The following is a 16,010-nucleotide window of genomic DNA, read 5'->3' on the forward strand; positions in this document are numbered from 1 at the left end:
TTAAATTCTCTACTCTAGGCTATGCTCCAGTTACTGGAATGTGCCATCCCGTGCGAAGCTGTACCCTGAACCATGAAGATGGATTTTCTTCTGCATTTGTGGTGGCCCATGAAACTGGACACGTGTAAGTACATTGTCAGACTCCTTACTTCCATATGTCTTCCATATTAATATCATGCTGCTAAAAGAAATCTACTACTACTACTACTACTTAACATTTCTAAAGCGCTACTAGGGTTACGCAGCGCTGTACAATTTAACATGGAAGGACAGTCCCTGCTCAAGGAGCTTACAATCTAAAAACCTTCACTGTTATAAAGTAACACAGTGGAAGGGCAAGAGATTGTCCTTTTTTTGCTAAATGTGTTGCTATAAATGAGGCTGTGATCATTTTGCTAGAGATCATTGTGATTTTTGAAAGAACTTCTGTCCTTTCTTATACTTTTAATAAATTTCTTCAGAGCAATGTTAACAGTGGTGTATTAGGAAGAACAGACCTGGTGTAACTGCTGGGAATACATTATAAATGAAAATGTAATGATACCCCTGTAGGCCCATGCTTCTTGACCCAGTCCTGAGGGCACACCCAGGTTTTCAGGACATCCACAATGCATATACATGAGAGAGATTTCCATACACTGCCTCCATAGTATGCAAATCTATCTCATGCATATTCATTCTGGATATCCTGAAAACATGACTGGCTGGGTGTGCCCAGAGGAACCATTGCTGTAGGCCCTTCATGCCACAGTAGCATAGGCAAAGTTCCCAGTATTACCGTACTCCATTAAAACATCAAAGGTGGAAAGTGAGCAGAATTGGGTCTGGAGAAACCTGTTCTAATAAAATGCACAAACCTGTATACCAAGCAATCGTTTATTGAACATATCAACCAGTGACTCAGCCTGATCATGTTTCAGCAGTTGCCTGCATCAGGGGTATGGTAATATCAGAATTGAAATGATTATGGTTTTAATTATCACTCTGAGATATGTCCCAAATGACACAATGTTAAATGAAGTTTAATTGGTTTGGCAAAAGTACTAATTCCAGTTTGAACCAGCTCATAGACCCATGTCGTGTCAGTGGTTTTGTACGTTCAATAGAAGATTTTTTTGGTGTGCCATGCCTTATTTAGACCAAGTTTCTGCAGACTTAATCATGTTCCCTTTTCACCTTTGGTGCATTCTTGCCTCTTGTGGTTTGACTCCATGGATGAGGGCTTTCTTTCCTATTTGTAAAGTTTGGCATTCCTTTAATAGCGTTATTAGTCTATAAACTGCTTTGATCTACCAGTCTAGTATAGTATAGCAAGCACTCAATAAAAGTAACAAACATAAACATGACAAGTAGGGAAAGTATGTAGAGGCATGGATTTGAGAATGCTTTCCAACATTTGTAGAACGGGGTGTGAGTAAATATAGAGTATAAATACCTATACCTACTACAGACACAACCATCTACCCACACAGATAATAAATCCTCCCTGCCTGCACACAACTATCTACCACTTCTGTGACGCAAGCACAATTCAGGGGGGTTGGGGGGAATGGAGGTCTGCCAGACCTCCAGCCCCCGTGTTGTTGGCTCTTACCACCTTCTAAATAGGTGGCAGCAAGGGCTCGGGCAGTAAATAGCCATGCACTAATTTTAATATTAGCGCACAGCCATTTACTGCCCCATTTAAAAAAAGACCCTTTTCCTGCCGCAGTAAAAAAAATGCCCCATCGCATGCTAATTTAACGCATTAGAACTAGCGCACTTTTCACCACGGCTTAGTAAAAGGGCCCCACAGTTGGTTAGATCAAGATCACTAGTCTATTTCTCCAGATGGTTTGGCTGGTCAGATTGACACTTTATTGTTGCAAACTCTGTTGGTAAAGCATTTTTGGTTATTACCCCCCAAAACAAGATGTTAAAATAAGTGTTAAGTTATGGATATCCTTGTTTATTGATTGATTCTTTTAGATGATTTTATTGTTATGCTTGCGTTTACCTGCAGTGTAATTGTTGATCTTACTTGATGTTAACTGCTTTGAGCATATTTTACTGAAAAGAGAGGGTATGAATATACAATTTTTAAAAAGTATAAAAAAATAATCCATATGATAAAAATTTAAAATCTGTGCTGCAGACTTAACTTTCTCTCCTGCTCTTATTAGGGAAATATGTGTACATTTGACCCTCAATGTTCTTCTCTCACTTCTTGCTTTAGCTTAGGAATGGAGCATGATGGCCAAGGCAACAGGTGTGGCGATGAGGTCCGGATGGGAAGTATCATGGCCCCTCTTGTGCAGGCAGCATTTCATCGCTTCCACTGGTCCCGCTGCAGCCAACAGGAGCTGAACCGATACCTACAGTGAGCATTAATGAATTGCTGTTTTACCAGCAGAAAAGCCTTTTAAAATGCCCCCACATATGTAGGAATTAGTGGTTTGAAAGAACAAAATGGCAAGGTGTCCTTGTTGAGGTCCTTATGAGATAAAGCAACTCCTAGGAGCCAAATATTCAAAATAATCTGGGGGTGCTAAACTCAACACAAAATGCCCCTCCGTGGATACAGTGAAGCTGTTTGCTAAACATTGAGGTCCTTGAATGTCCATTGCACCCACAGAGCTGACATCTACAAAACAGCCTCTGCGGGAAAAGGGCTAAAATGAGAAAATTATTTTGTTGGAAGTGAAATGAAGAGTTCAGGCATTCCCTGTTAGATAGTGATATGAAGCTGACAGGGCTAGAAAGAGCAATGAAGAAAGTTTTCAGATGAGATGGGTTGAGATGCTTAAGAAATTTTAATACTTTTGGTCATGTATTAAACAATTGGGAAAAGCATGTAGAGCATGGCTCATGGAATTCTTTCCAACCTCTGTGTGTATATAAGCACGCAAGTTTGTTTGCATCTCTGTTGCCTCTATGCTTGTTGTCTGTGTGTCTGACCTAGAGGAGAGGTTTGAATGGAGAAGTTCCCAAACATTCTGTTGGTTTGGAAACGACAATAAAATGAAACAAAGTGTGATAATCTAATCACTAAATGTGACTATCGACAGGTGCATTTTACATTGAAACCATAGGGTGCCATTGTTCTAAGCCAACAGGTAGTGCTAGTGCCATGCTTCATCACCACTAGGTGGAAGTATGTATAGCAATTAGAAGCAAAGTACATAGTTAAGTCACTCTGTTTCACTGTACATGAAGGGGGTCTTTTGCAAAGGCACACTAGCGTTTTTAGTGCGCGTTAGAAATTCATGTGTGCTATACGCTAAGATGCCCATAGGAATATAATGGGCATCTTAGTGTTTAGCACACACTAATTTTTAGCATGCACTAAAAACACTAGTGTGCCTTTGTAAAAAGGGCCCTGAGTTTATTCACTAGGTTTCACAGTATAATTTACACAAAGAAAATGAAATACACGTCAGAATTGTTAATAATCAGCCCAGTAGGGGTAGGGAAGTGGCAGCAGCAGCAGCAGGAGGAGGGGTGCATGGTCGGGAAAGCATGCAGAGTGTGCCCCATGAAATAATTTCCAACCTATTTGTGTGTGTCTGGGAGGGGGAGGGGGAGGGAAAGGCATCTGTGTGGAGAGGATAGGAACAGTGAGGGGCAGTTTGAAAGAAGCAATTCCCTAACAGTCATATTTCAGTGTATCAAATGTTTTTATGATCCAAGGTGCTGGAAGCTGTTCTTCCATACAAATGCATCGGACCATTTTCTGAAAATTTTGGGTTTTTTTTTTAACCTTTGGTTAGATTTGGTCCATTTTCACATTTGTTGTATCTGTTCCTTGGTTTGTTTCCCCCCCTCCCCCCACCCACAAAATGTGGTCCTATTCCACTAAGCTTTCAGAGAGTTATTTTGCCCTCGGACAGATGGACAAAGGTCCAGACATTTTCAGCCTTTTATGTATATTTCTTTCCAGTTGCAAAGAATAAAAAGCACTGAAATTATTTAAGTATTGGGCCAATTTTCTATGATTGTGACATCATTGCTTATTGTATTTGTGTATGTGTGTATATCTGTGTATGGTTCTTAATATTTGAGAGTTGAAAAATATACTGCTCCAAAGATGGAAGCCTTCCCATCCATGGTTTTAGAAATCAAAATATAATCTCATTCTTAAAGAAAAATGACATGTTTGTCATGTCAATCACCTTCCAAATGGAGATTAGATAAATCCCTGGACAAAATGAGCCACTTGAATTTGTGAAGCTCTAATGTAGCACCTTTCTCCCCACATCCTGTGATTTACATTATTGTGAACAACAGCCCAAAAGTCAGAGATTTGTTGTAAACCTGTAGCTGTTGACTGTGTGTGAACTTGTTTTGCTTAGCAGATGGCGTAGGAACTCATGGTAAACTTCTGCTAAATGCTTGGATTGATCAAGCATGCTGGCTTCTCCCTCTGAGATGTGCCTTCAAAGACCCCAGGATTGGCAGAATCTATTAAATGCAGAACTAATTAAGCCATTTCCAGTATTGTCTAGATAATTATAATACAACCTAGGAGAGGGCAAAGCAGAGGTTGCAGTTCAAAGAAAACTAGGGAAAAATTATATGCAGAGAAATATTCAGGCTGATGTGTGCAGCTAGACTAAGAATCCATCAGACTAGCAGACAGGCTATTGTTTTAGGCCATTACTGTTTTCAGTGTTGGAAATGAACTGGATGGTCTTCTGGACAAGTGAGCTAACCCTCAATTTAGCCTCATGTCTGCTAATCATTCATCTAATTCAAACACAAACACTGTGTTATTTATATATATATATTAAGGTACAGAGAAGGGTGACAAAAATGATAAAGGGGATGGGACGACTTCCTTATGAGGAAAGGCTGAAGCGTCTAGGGCTCTTCAGCTTGGAGAAGAGATGGCTGAGGGGAGATATGCTAGAGATCTATAAAATAATGAGGGGAGTGGAACGGGTAGACGTGAATCGTTTGTTTATTCTTTCCAAAAATACTAGGACTAGGGGGCATGCAATGAAGCTACAAAGTAGTAAATTTAATATGAATCGGAGAAAAGTTTTCTTCACTCAACGTGTAATTAAACTCTGAAATTTGTTGCCAGAGAATGTGTTAAAGGCTGTTAGCTTAGCGGGGTTTAAAAAGGGTCTGGGCGGCTTCCAAAAGAAAAAGTCCATAGACCATTATTAAATTTACTTGGGAAAATCCACAGCTTATTTCTGGGATAAGCATCATAAAATGTGTTGAGCTTTTTTGGGATCTTGCCAGGTATTTGTGACCTGGATTGGCCACTGTTGGAAACAAGATACTGGGCTTGATGGACCTTTGGTCTGTTCCAGTATGGCAATACTTATGTACTTATTTATATATGTTAACCTAATGTAAGCCATCACCCAAGCTGTTTTGGAAAGTTAAGAAAGCATTTGATATCTCAATGAATGTAAAAAATGGGTCAGCCCACTTGAGAGTAAGTCCATCTAGTTGTAAGTGGTTTGAAAGTCTTAAACTGCTGTCTCTTAACCTTCTTGCAGCTCCTATGACTGCCTGCGCGATGATCCGTTTGAACACAGTTGGCCCTCCCTTCCTCAGCTCCCCGGGCTCCATTATTCCATGAATGAGCAATGCCGCTTTGACTTTGGTTTGGGCTACATGATGTGCACCGCAGTGAGTAGATCGCTCTGTCACGTGTTCTGTGAAAGTCTTGTGCAAGTGCATGCTTTTCTGAATGGCGTGGGGGCTTTCATGCTCTCTGTCTTGACAGCTTTAGAGGAAGGGGTGCTGCAGTCTGTCCATGTGCTATAATTCTAAATAACCGTGTGATAATCCTGACTCTTTTCATGGCAACAAGAAAATCTTTATAAATCTTTTTATCATCAAGCAGCTTTGGAAAGTTGAACTAGTAACAATAGTGTCTGCGGAGGTGAGCATATGGTTTTCTTTTGGTCTGTCATGCATGTTAGTGATCTATGTTTTTGTTTTTAATAAGGTGTAATTGGCTGCAAACAGCTTGTGTCAACACTTCCATTTCAATTGCAGGAATTTATTGATGTTTAATGTAAAAGATTCTGTGTGATTGGGGAGAAGAGAACTTTTCGCTGTTTCTTCTCTGCTTTATCAATCCAGGATCCGTTCAGTATACACGAAACACAAAATTAGGCTTCATACAAATTTTTGACACCAGTGCAAAAGTCCATTTACTGGGTAGGAAGTAGCTCGAGGTTTCCTAGTGCAGAAATTCATAATCTCTGTAGGAAGACAGATCAGCACTGCCAATTGTTTCCAGTTAGAACGACTTTGTACAGTAGTATGCAAACAGTTCTACAACTGGGCACCTTCATTTAGGCACCCCGAAAAGGCACAATGGGATCTCTGTTCAATATTGGCACCTGAGTTCTCAGGTTTTGTTATAGAATACTAACATATTTATTAGCACCCGTAGCATAACCACGGGTACCCACTTTGGCTTCAGGCTCAGCCAGTAGCAGCACACCTATGATGTGGCTGGTGGGGATCCCCAAGCCTCGCCAGCCGAAAACTCCCAACATCACTCCCTCCCACATAGCTTTTAAATAGCAGATCTTCACTAGCAGCAACTGATATACACCGGCCCCACAGCCTTCCCTCTGATGTTCTCCCACCGTATACAGAAAAAGGAAGTTGTGTCGGAGGAAAGGCTGTGGGTCCAGTGCAGGCAGTGTAGAGCCATCGCTGATTGCTGCTGGTGAAAATCTGCTATTTAAAAGGCATGTGTGGGGGGGGAGGGAGGGTGTTGAGAAATCATATGGCAAGCAGGCGGGTGGGAGAAGAGACCGAATTGCCTATGGGGTGGGGGTGGGGCTCTTCTGCCCACCCACCTTGGGCCCAGGCTCAAACAAAACTGGGTGTCTGGCTATGCCACTGATTGGCACACCTAATATTTACACTCCCACAGTTATAGCAGCCATAGAGTTGCCATAAGTGCAGGTGCCTATAGTAAATGTGACAGGGCTGGGCCTAGCTCTGACCATGTTAATGCCCCTTGCATTTGCATGCTATGTAAGCTAGATGTACTGTTACTGAATAGCGCTTAGGCGCCCTGCTGGCACTTTAAGTATACACTTTGTCTCATGAGTACTAGTCTTCTAGATATTTAAGTGCTCAAGGGGCACATAAATGAGGGCTCCTAGATTATAAAGTTACCTTTCACATGATCTGCTACTGATCTTTATACCTTTACCCCCTAATATTTATGGTGCTGTATTAAGGATAAGGAAAGAGACGAACATGGGTGTTGGGAGACGACAGCAAAGAGTAGAGGCTTGTGGGATTGGCCTCCTATAGCCACATTATTAATGATGTTCAGGGATGTGCACAGGGAAAATATTTTTATTCCAGTTTTTGGGTTTTTTTTACATATTTTGAGTTCCTTTTACACATCTATTTTAAATTTGTAACGCATGTTAGAATTAACATACAATTAACATGCAGTTAATGGCTGTTAATAAACACATTAATTCATAAGTTAATACATGTTTTGTCAACTTTGTGTCCACTAAATTTGTAAAGCTTTGTATTATGCTATGGATTGAAGTGACAGATAAAATGGGGCTTATGAGTTAATAAAATAACACATTTTGAGGGACGTTATCAAGGTGCAGTAAAAGGTGGGCTTTTACTGCCCCTTGATTTACCAAAGGAGTCACCAATCTGCGGTATCATAGTACTGTAGGTTGCTGACTCCTGTGGTGAATTACTCTGCTTGTGAACCCCTCACATGCAGCATTATTCCAGCAGTACAGGATTATCGGGCCTCAAAGCTGCAGTCCAATGCTCCCAGGCTGGAGCCTAAAAGGGCCGTGATGCCATCCACTCACCCCAATCATAACCTCCACCCTCTCTATTCACACTCCCCACCCCCCCATCACAACCTCTCCCCTCCCCTCAATCACAGTTCCTTGTCCCCAAAGGACCCCCCTCTCCATCATCGGGGGCCTACTGGCCCTGTACCTGGTGGACCAGTGGGTCCTAGAACAGGAGTAGCATCTGCCCTACTAGTGCCTTCTTCCAAAATGGTGCCTCTAGTGGTAGTCTCACGTTAATGTTGCTAGGAGCCATGTCTAAGTACTTATAGAATATTAGTGGAAAGCCACACAAGCACCTAGTTATAACAGGTCAATGGTTGGCCTAAGGGGGTGCACCTTGTGCTTTGCAATGCACACAAATGATAGTATTCTATAAATTGTACACATCACATGGCAACATGCCCATGACACACCTGTACTCTACCCACAGGTATGCCTCCCTGGCAGTTGAATGCTATTGAATAGCGCCTAGCATGTATGCAATTAACGGCCAATTACTGGCACCAGTCATGCGCATAACCAATACTATTCTATAAACTAGACACCATCTTATAGAATTGCCTTTATATTCATTGTGACTGTCTTATAAAATACATATTTCACCAAGATAAGGTTACGAACCTATGATATTTATGACAGGGGTACTCAAAGAGGTCCACAGGCCAGTTGGGTTTTCAGGTTATCCCTAATGAATATGCATCTACCCTCTATAATGAGTACAATCTTTTTTAATCTAGTTACTAATATTAACAATTTCCTTCAAAAGTAACTACACATATGCTTTTCTACAAAAACAGTCCACCGTTCTTTCTCTTCTGCACCGCTCCTCGCATATACCTTGTTGAGTTTATCCCGTAATAGAAACTGGCATCAAACTCAACAGGGTTATATGCAAGGAGCGGTGTAAAGCCAAACAACCAAAGAACTGGAGTTTGAAGAGTTTATACATACTGCAGAAGAAAGAACAGTGGACTATGATAAGGATTATGTGGTAATAACCATTTGGTGTTTGAATCAGTTTGCTATTATTGGAACTCAGTGAATTTTTGGGTATCGCCAGTGCAATATGCTTTAGTTTCTGGCGAAAAGAACATTAATATAAGATATATATGAGAACTGAAGAAGATGGCAGCTGTGTTAAAGCTCTCCGAGATTTAGTAAAAGTAATAGGTAAATGCACCGAGTTCATCTCTTTAGGGGAAAGAGTGAAATTGTATTTTAATTAGGAGATAGGATGAGTGAGTATGAGAGGGTTTGATTGCATATGACTGAGGTATTATGGGCAAGGGGAAACTATAGTTAATATATATTGGATTTGTTAAAAGCTGATTGAAAAATTTAATAAAATTTTGTAGAAAAGCATATGTGTAGTTACTTTTGAAGGGAATTAATGAATATGCATGAGAGATTTGCTTGTCCGTCACTTCTGTTATATGCAAATCACTCTCATACATATTCATTAGGGATATTTTGAAAATCCATCTGGCTTGTGGACCCATAGGGTAGGTTTGAGTACCCCTGATATACCATATTGTTTAATAAAAAGGCATTTTCTAAAAGGTCAACACACGCTCATGTCCCTAAACTATGTGTACGTCTACTTTTGTATTTTTTTACTGTTATCTTTAAGATATTCATTACTTACTTTACTATACGACCTTCACACAATACATATTTAACAGTTACAAGCAAAGGATTATATTACATTTGATATAAGATGCATGGGACCATCAGTGCATGGAACAGTTTAAATGTGTGTGTTGAGTGTTTTGTGCTTGTGATGTGAGCTATCTTCTATTGTATGTTGTATTTTTTTGTTTCTAATTTTGAAATCAAAGATTAAAAAAAATTGATTACCTGATTTCTTTACAATTCTTTTTTTTTTAATTTGACATAATGAAAATACTATGCTGGTATTCAAAAAAGCTGAGCTCCTAAATTTAGGCTGCTATATTTGTGCCTTATTTTCAGCCACACTTAGGAGCCTAACTACTAAATTTTGAAAGAGGCCAGTTTAGGAGTGTGACTGTCAAAGTTAGGAGCATAAATCCTTTGAATATCAGGCCTGCTGCAGTTCTGTTTTATATAACCAAGTATGAGGACCCCTCCCCATTGCTACTTGAGTAACCTACAAAATGCATCCTTAGGAGGGACATGAGCTGCTGGTCAGAGCATTGGACTGTGAGTCAGTAAATATCTTGGGATGTGAGCTGAATCTTCTGTCTGCCAGTGGCTTGCTTTGTGACCTTAGCAGAGTCACTTTAAGGGTGGCCACATTTACATGGCCAGAATACTAGTATGTGTGTGTAAATGAGCACTTAACCATGAAAGTGCCAGCAGAATAGCTAAGTGCCATTCTGCAAATACTCAAGTAACTGTTTTTAATTAGGGTTAGATAGACCCATGAAGACGCCCTCTAGTAGGTTGGCAAACTAGCCACCCACCAGAGAGGTTTCCTAGAAGGCTGTCATCTGTAATATGCTTGCGCTTATCTGACTTCCTACCAATACATGTGTGCTTAGGTTTTCTCTTACTAACCATTTTTACCCCAAAAGTTTAATTAAGCCTCTAGATATTTTATAGGAAAGAGTGAGAGAAGAAGTTACAAGAATAATCAGCTTTATTATAACTCACCACAATAATACAGCAGGATCAGGTAAACAAGCAAATGGGGTGATCGGACGGACAGCATCTCAGTCTAGCACATCAAAAGATCTTCTTTCACACCCAAAATCTCCCTGCCTTTTATACACTCCTGGCCCTATTCAAACTAATGGAATCACATTTACTTCAATGTTAAGGGTTGTTTACCCAAAACTTGCTTGACCACAAGGATGCTCACAGGAAAGACTCCCTCCCCTCTTGGACAGTTATTTCCCTATTTTCTTTGCACCTGGCATTATCTTCAGATAAACAAGTTTTTTCTAACTCAGAAGAGAATCCATTTTGTGACTGAGAGGTTCCATTTTGATTTCTTGACCTAACTTTTCCAATTTAGGTCATCTGGCCTCAGTCTGGGCTATAAGCTAGGCCATGCTTTTCCAGCAAGCTGCTAGCCATGCTAGCCATCAGATTTTTGACTTGGCCAGAGTTTCTAACAGCTTGAGCTCCAAGATTTGACTTCCCACCCTTCCGGTGGGGGGGCTCCTAGCTGTACCATAATTATACATAACGTACAAAGTATGTACTTGTGGGAGCGGGGAGGGGGGAGTTCACCTGTGGCATAGGCACTTGGGTTCCTAGCCCCCCCTCCCACTTTGGGCTTAGGCTCCCTCCAAATGTGCAACTCCCATTAAATGGCTGGCGGGGACGCCAAAGCCCCAGCAGCCCAAGAAATTCATTGCTCAGCTGCTTCCCTCCTCTTTATGCTGCAGTACAGAAGAAGTCACCAGTCCTTGCACTGGAGACACACTGCCAACTTCTTGTGTACTGCAGCAGTGCGAGGACGAGGTTTGTGGCATCCCCACCAGGAAAAGTATTATTTTTGATGAGCCAAGGGGGGGGGAGGGGAGGGAATAAGTTGCCTCTCCCCACCAGTCTACCTCTGCCCCCCTTCCCACCGAATCAGAGGGCTGGCTATGTCCCTGGAGTACACAGGAGCACAGCATGAGCAGGGCTCCCAGTTACACATGTAACCCACAGAATACTTTAAACTACATTGTATCCTTCCTGCATTAAGACGCTCACACTTCTGCCAGGTCTATGACTGGTATAACTCTGGGTGTGTAAATGTTAATGCCAGTACCAGATTAGGTCATGTTCTATAATGGAACCTGGATGCCCAGATTCTGTTACAGATTAGGCTCCCACTGTACATCCATGTTATGCCCCACTTTACCTACCTGAATTAGAATAATAAAATTGTTGCCTATCTGTCACGTGCTGACCAGTTTCCACAAATGTGCTGCAAAGGTCATTTATCCTGTCCTATTCTGTTCTAATGTACATGCATCGCCTTTAACCCCAGAAGGAGACGCAATGCAGTTTACATCAAGAAAACGGTTTGGGAGCCCCTTTGTGAATGTGAAGGAGCAGTTCATGGCTTTTAAGGTGACAAAGAGGGCAGGTGTTTCCATGGGTAATTGGAGTCAGTTTGGGATTTGCTGTAATTTGTATCCTTGTGGATTTTAAAATAAGTGTTACTGTGGATATCCTCATTTACTGATTGATTCTTTTATTTTAATGTTTGCTTCTATCTACAATGTAATTGATTATTCTGGCTTTTAAATACTTTGGGTATTATGTTTTACTGGAAAGGTGGGATATAAACATAAAACAATTTAAATTAAAAATAAACATTAAAATGTATATAGTAATAATGTAAAAGTCCCTGATGAAAACTTACCTTATCCCTTACTCACACTAGAGAATTAAGCAGATTTTGATCTTGCTTGGATATAAGACAGCACATAAATCCAGATTTATATTCATTCTTCTTCCTTGTTCTCTACAGTTCTTCCCAGCAGTAGGAGCTTCTTAAAGCTGCATAGTCTGTAGTTCTGACAGTTTCAGGTTCTGTAGCATCTTGTAACGTTTGCATATTTGCTGTCCTGACATTGTGATCTACTTTATGTTCCAGCAGATGGCTTGACCCAGATAATAAATATCTGGGACAGAGTCCAGAAGCTGCTTCTCTAGCTCAAATGAACTTATCCTGAAGCTGAAGGAATGTAATCCTGAATATGAATATAGATTCTCCTCCGTTCCATATGCCCGTGTAATAAATTTGTGCCAGGGTATAAAATGCATTGTCATGATGCAGCACTGTAGATGTAGGGCATAATGGGGTCCTTTTACCAAGCTGCAGGAAAAAGGACCCTGCGTTAGCAGCGGGAAGCCATTTTTCCAGCACACCAGGGCCCTTTTTGACCGCAGCAGGTAAAAAGCCCCCAGACAAACATTCCCACCACATGGCCATGTGGCAGGGAGCCCTTACCGCCATCCATTGAGGTGGCAATAAGGGCTCCTGCGGTAACCAGACAGCACATGGTGATGCCCGATTACCATCGGGGTTACTGCTGTGCAAGCCATTTCTGGGGGGTTTCTTTTTCCACCATAAGTAGAGGAGTGTGGTAGCCGTGTTAGTCCACTCTTAAGGTTATCAATAGAAATCAAACAAAATAAAACATGGAAAAGAAAATAAGATGATCGTTTCCACCAGAAATGGCACATGGTCGGGGCAAAACTACCACCAGTAGCCACATTAAGCCGGTGGTAGTCCCGATTTATTGTTTAGTTTGCCCATGTTGGGCTTACTGACACTTTGTAAATGTCCCCCTATATTCATCGGGCAGTATGTGATGTTCTGTAACCCAGGACATAATAGATCCCTGTGCAATTAAAGTTCACAACGATGCTAGTACTCGCATCCTTACAGATTTTAGTGCATGTTATTCCATTCCCTAAACAGGCTGGTAACTCAGTGTGCCTTGTTATAGAAGAAATTAGCATTGTGAAAGAGGAATTCTGGTCTTTCCTCAATTCTCTTTTTGTTTCATGAAATATCATTGATCTTATAATAGATTGCAAAAAGGCAACAATTATAAAGAGAACATGCATTGATGTGGAAAAAAGACAATCAACACTTCCATGTTAACAATTGAACAGAAAAGTAGTAAGGCAAAGGTCATACTGAAATAAAACAATCAGAACTACTCAAAGGCAGAGCAGATAGGAGGGAGAGGGGAGAGAAGTTAATAGATGATGTGATGGCTATTTATGATGTACATAATATCCTCCTGTACTGGTAGAAGACAGAATGATTCTTACTATCATCCAAACACTGCAAGATATTTTCTGCAAATCATTTGCAGCAGCCACTGACTGATATTTTTCTAATTGGTTTAGCATCAGTTTCAACCAACAATCTCTGCTGACTATTGTCTTATTTTCCAGTTTCGTACATTTGACCCATGTAAACAACTGTGGTGCAGTCATCCAGATAATCCATATTTCTGCAAAACAAAGAAGGGACCTCCTCTTGATGGGACAATGTGCGCTCATGGAAAGGTGAGTCCAGACCTGAATATTCTGCATATCTCTGAAGGTAATATTAATCCTCCTGGAATGGGACCTTTGCCACAAATAATGAAACTTCTTCAAGGGGTTACTTGATCAGATGAACAATGCACAAATTTGCAGTGACCACGATTCAAGCATGTTGTCTTCCAACATAGCAGCGTTCAAAAGAGGATTGGACAAGTTCCTGGGAGGAAAAATCTATAAAATTTTATTAGTGAGATAGATTTGGGAAAGTCATTGTTCATACCTAGAAATTATCTTTGGGGAATAGATCTCATGTTTTTTTAGATGTGTCAGGTACTTGCAGCTTGGACTAGCCACTGTCGGAGACAGGATGCTGGGCTTGATGGACCTCAGTCTGACATCATGGCTTTTCTTATGTTCTTGTTTGTGTATGTATGTGTGTGAATTTTTTTTATAAATATATTTCATTAATTGGAAATTATTGTACAAAGATGAAAATACCTTGATTATGTCTGTCTGCATTTCACATACTATAAGACTTCCGCTATTATTTCATACTTTTTAAATAAGACATTGAAGCTGATATTCAGAATCCCTCGTGCAGTAGGTTCCACCTCATAAGGACTTTAAAAAAATTCTCAGTGCTTATATAGATAAATTTTGGCCATAGAAGTTGCTCTATGGGACTTGTGCATGGACCAGGGAAGGCCAAAAAGTTAGATTAAGATCTTAGCGAGATCTTTGGGTTATCCCACAGTTCCCTTGGATCTGATTGGTTGTGCTATCCCAGCCCTGTGAATTGGGTCCCTAGAGAGAGGTCTGGCTTGAGCAAAAGTATATGGCCTTCTGTAAGGTTTGTAGCCCTGGTGCCTAGGAAGGATTGTTGGTTCTAGATATATTCCTGTTTGATGAGTTTATATATTTTTTGTTGGGCTTCAAAAGAGGACTGTGGGAATGGGGAAGGTTCTTATATGGCTTACTATGACCTTGGAACAAGGTACGAACTGTATAAGGACTGACATGTAGGTAAATTGTATGGATTTATGTAAAATATACTTTTAGAACTGTACATATGTAATGCCCTACATATGACCTTTTTTAGAATAGCTGTTCATCAAGCAATGTTAACCAAAAAAAAATGAAATAGAGAATTTGGTGAAATTCAGCTGTTATCTGTATAATTTGTGTTGACCTCTGACCAAATGGCAGGAGATAACTTTATATGGACAAGTAATCCATATAAAGTTATGCCAGCATTTCCAGAGTTCAGAGATGAATTGATAAAGCTATGTGGCTACTTTGTCCTTATGTGCCTATGCCTTTGGTGGCCGGTCAAATAACTACCTCATTGTTTATTTCTTTACAACATCACCCAAATCCAATCCTTTTTTTCTATGAATAAATACCAAACTTCTTAACCAATATCTTACCCTCTCTCCCACTTATTCTACAGCACTCTGCTTCTCACGGGCATCCCACTGAACCATCCATCCCCATTACAACATTAAAATTTTAGCTGTTCAACTTTTTCCAATGCTGTTATCACCATGTAATCCATCCCATGTCACTACATTGACTTTCCATAAGCCTTAGCATTAAGTTCAAGCGTCCCCTGATCACTAACAAATGTCTCCAGTCTCTAGCACTACTTAACTTCTTGACTCTCTTCCCTCCTTAGCACCCCTCTTACCACTGTTCTTTAGGTAAGCTGCCTTCTCCATTAACAACGCACAGCTTTCCATCTTGCTGCTCCATATGGCTGGAGAAGCCTTCCTGAGTTAGTGCATCCTGCTCCCCCTCTGGCCATATTCAAGCTCTGACTAAGAGCCCCATCTTAAATCTTCCCAATATTAGTCTACTTGATTTAATCATGTTCACTGTAATAATTAAAATTCCTGATACCTTTTGATTGACTTGTCTAAGGGGTATGATTACTAAGGTGAGTTAGCGTTAATGCGCCTTTAAATTTAGAGCACATTAAACACTAATGTGCCTATACATTTCTATGGGCCCGTTAGCGTTTAACGTGCATTAAACACACTAACATGCCTACAGAGCACATCAGGTACACTAGCATTTTTAGCACATGCTAAAAATTAGCAAGCACTAACTGTGTAGATGCCCATAAGAATATTATGGCCATCTACGTTATTAGCACACGCTAAAAATGCTAGAGTGCCTTTGTAAACATGGCCTTAAATTCTAGTAAATAAATAAATAAAT

The 16,010-nt window shown here is 40.5% G+C and overlaps 1 protein-coding gene across 1 annotated transcript in view; it reads left to right on the forward strand.

Annotated features, from left to right (window-relative positions):
* LOC115475753 (A disintegrin and metalloproteinase with thrombospondin motifs 2-like) overlaps positions 1–16,010 on the forward strand; it is a 294,408-nt gene that overhangs the window by 211,510 nt on the left and 66,888 nt on the right. Inside the window, 4 exon segments of the mRNA XM_030211718.1 lie at positions 19–124; positions 2,216–2,359; positions 5,493–5,625; positions 13,698–13,811. Coding sequence (XP_030067578.1) covers positions 19–124; positions 2,216–2,359; positions 5,493–5,625; positions 13,698–13,811 — 497 coding nt within the window.

The sequence above is a fragment of the Microcaecilia unicolor genome, chromosome 8 (assembly GCF_901765095.1).
Source record: "Microcaecilia unicolor chromosome 8, aMicUni1.1, whole genome shotgun sequence".
Classification (NCBI taxonomy): Eukaryota; Metazoa; Chordata; class Amphibia; order Gymnophiona; family Siphonopidae; genus Microcaecilia; species Microcaecilia unicolor.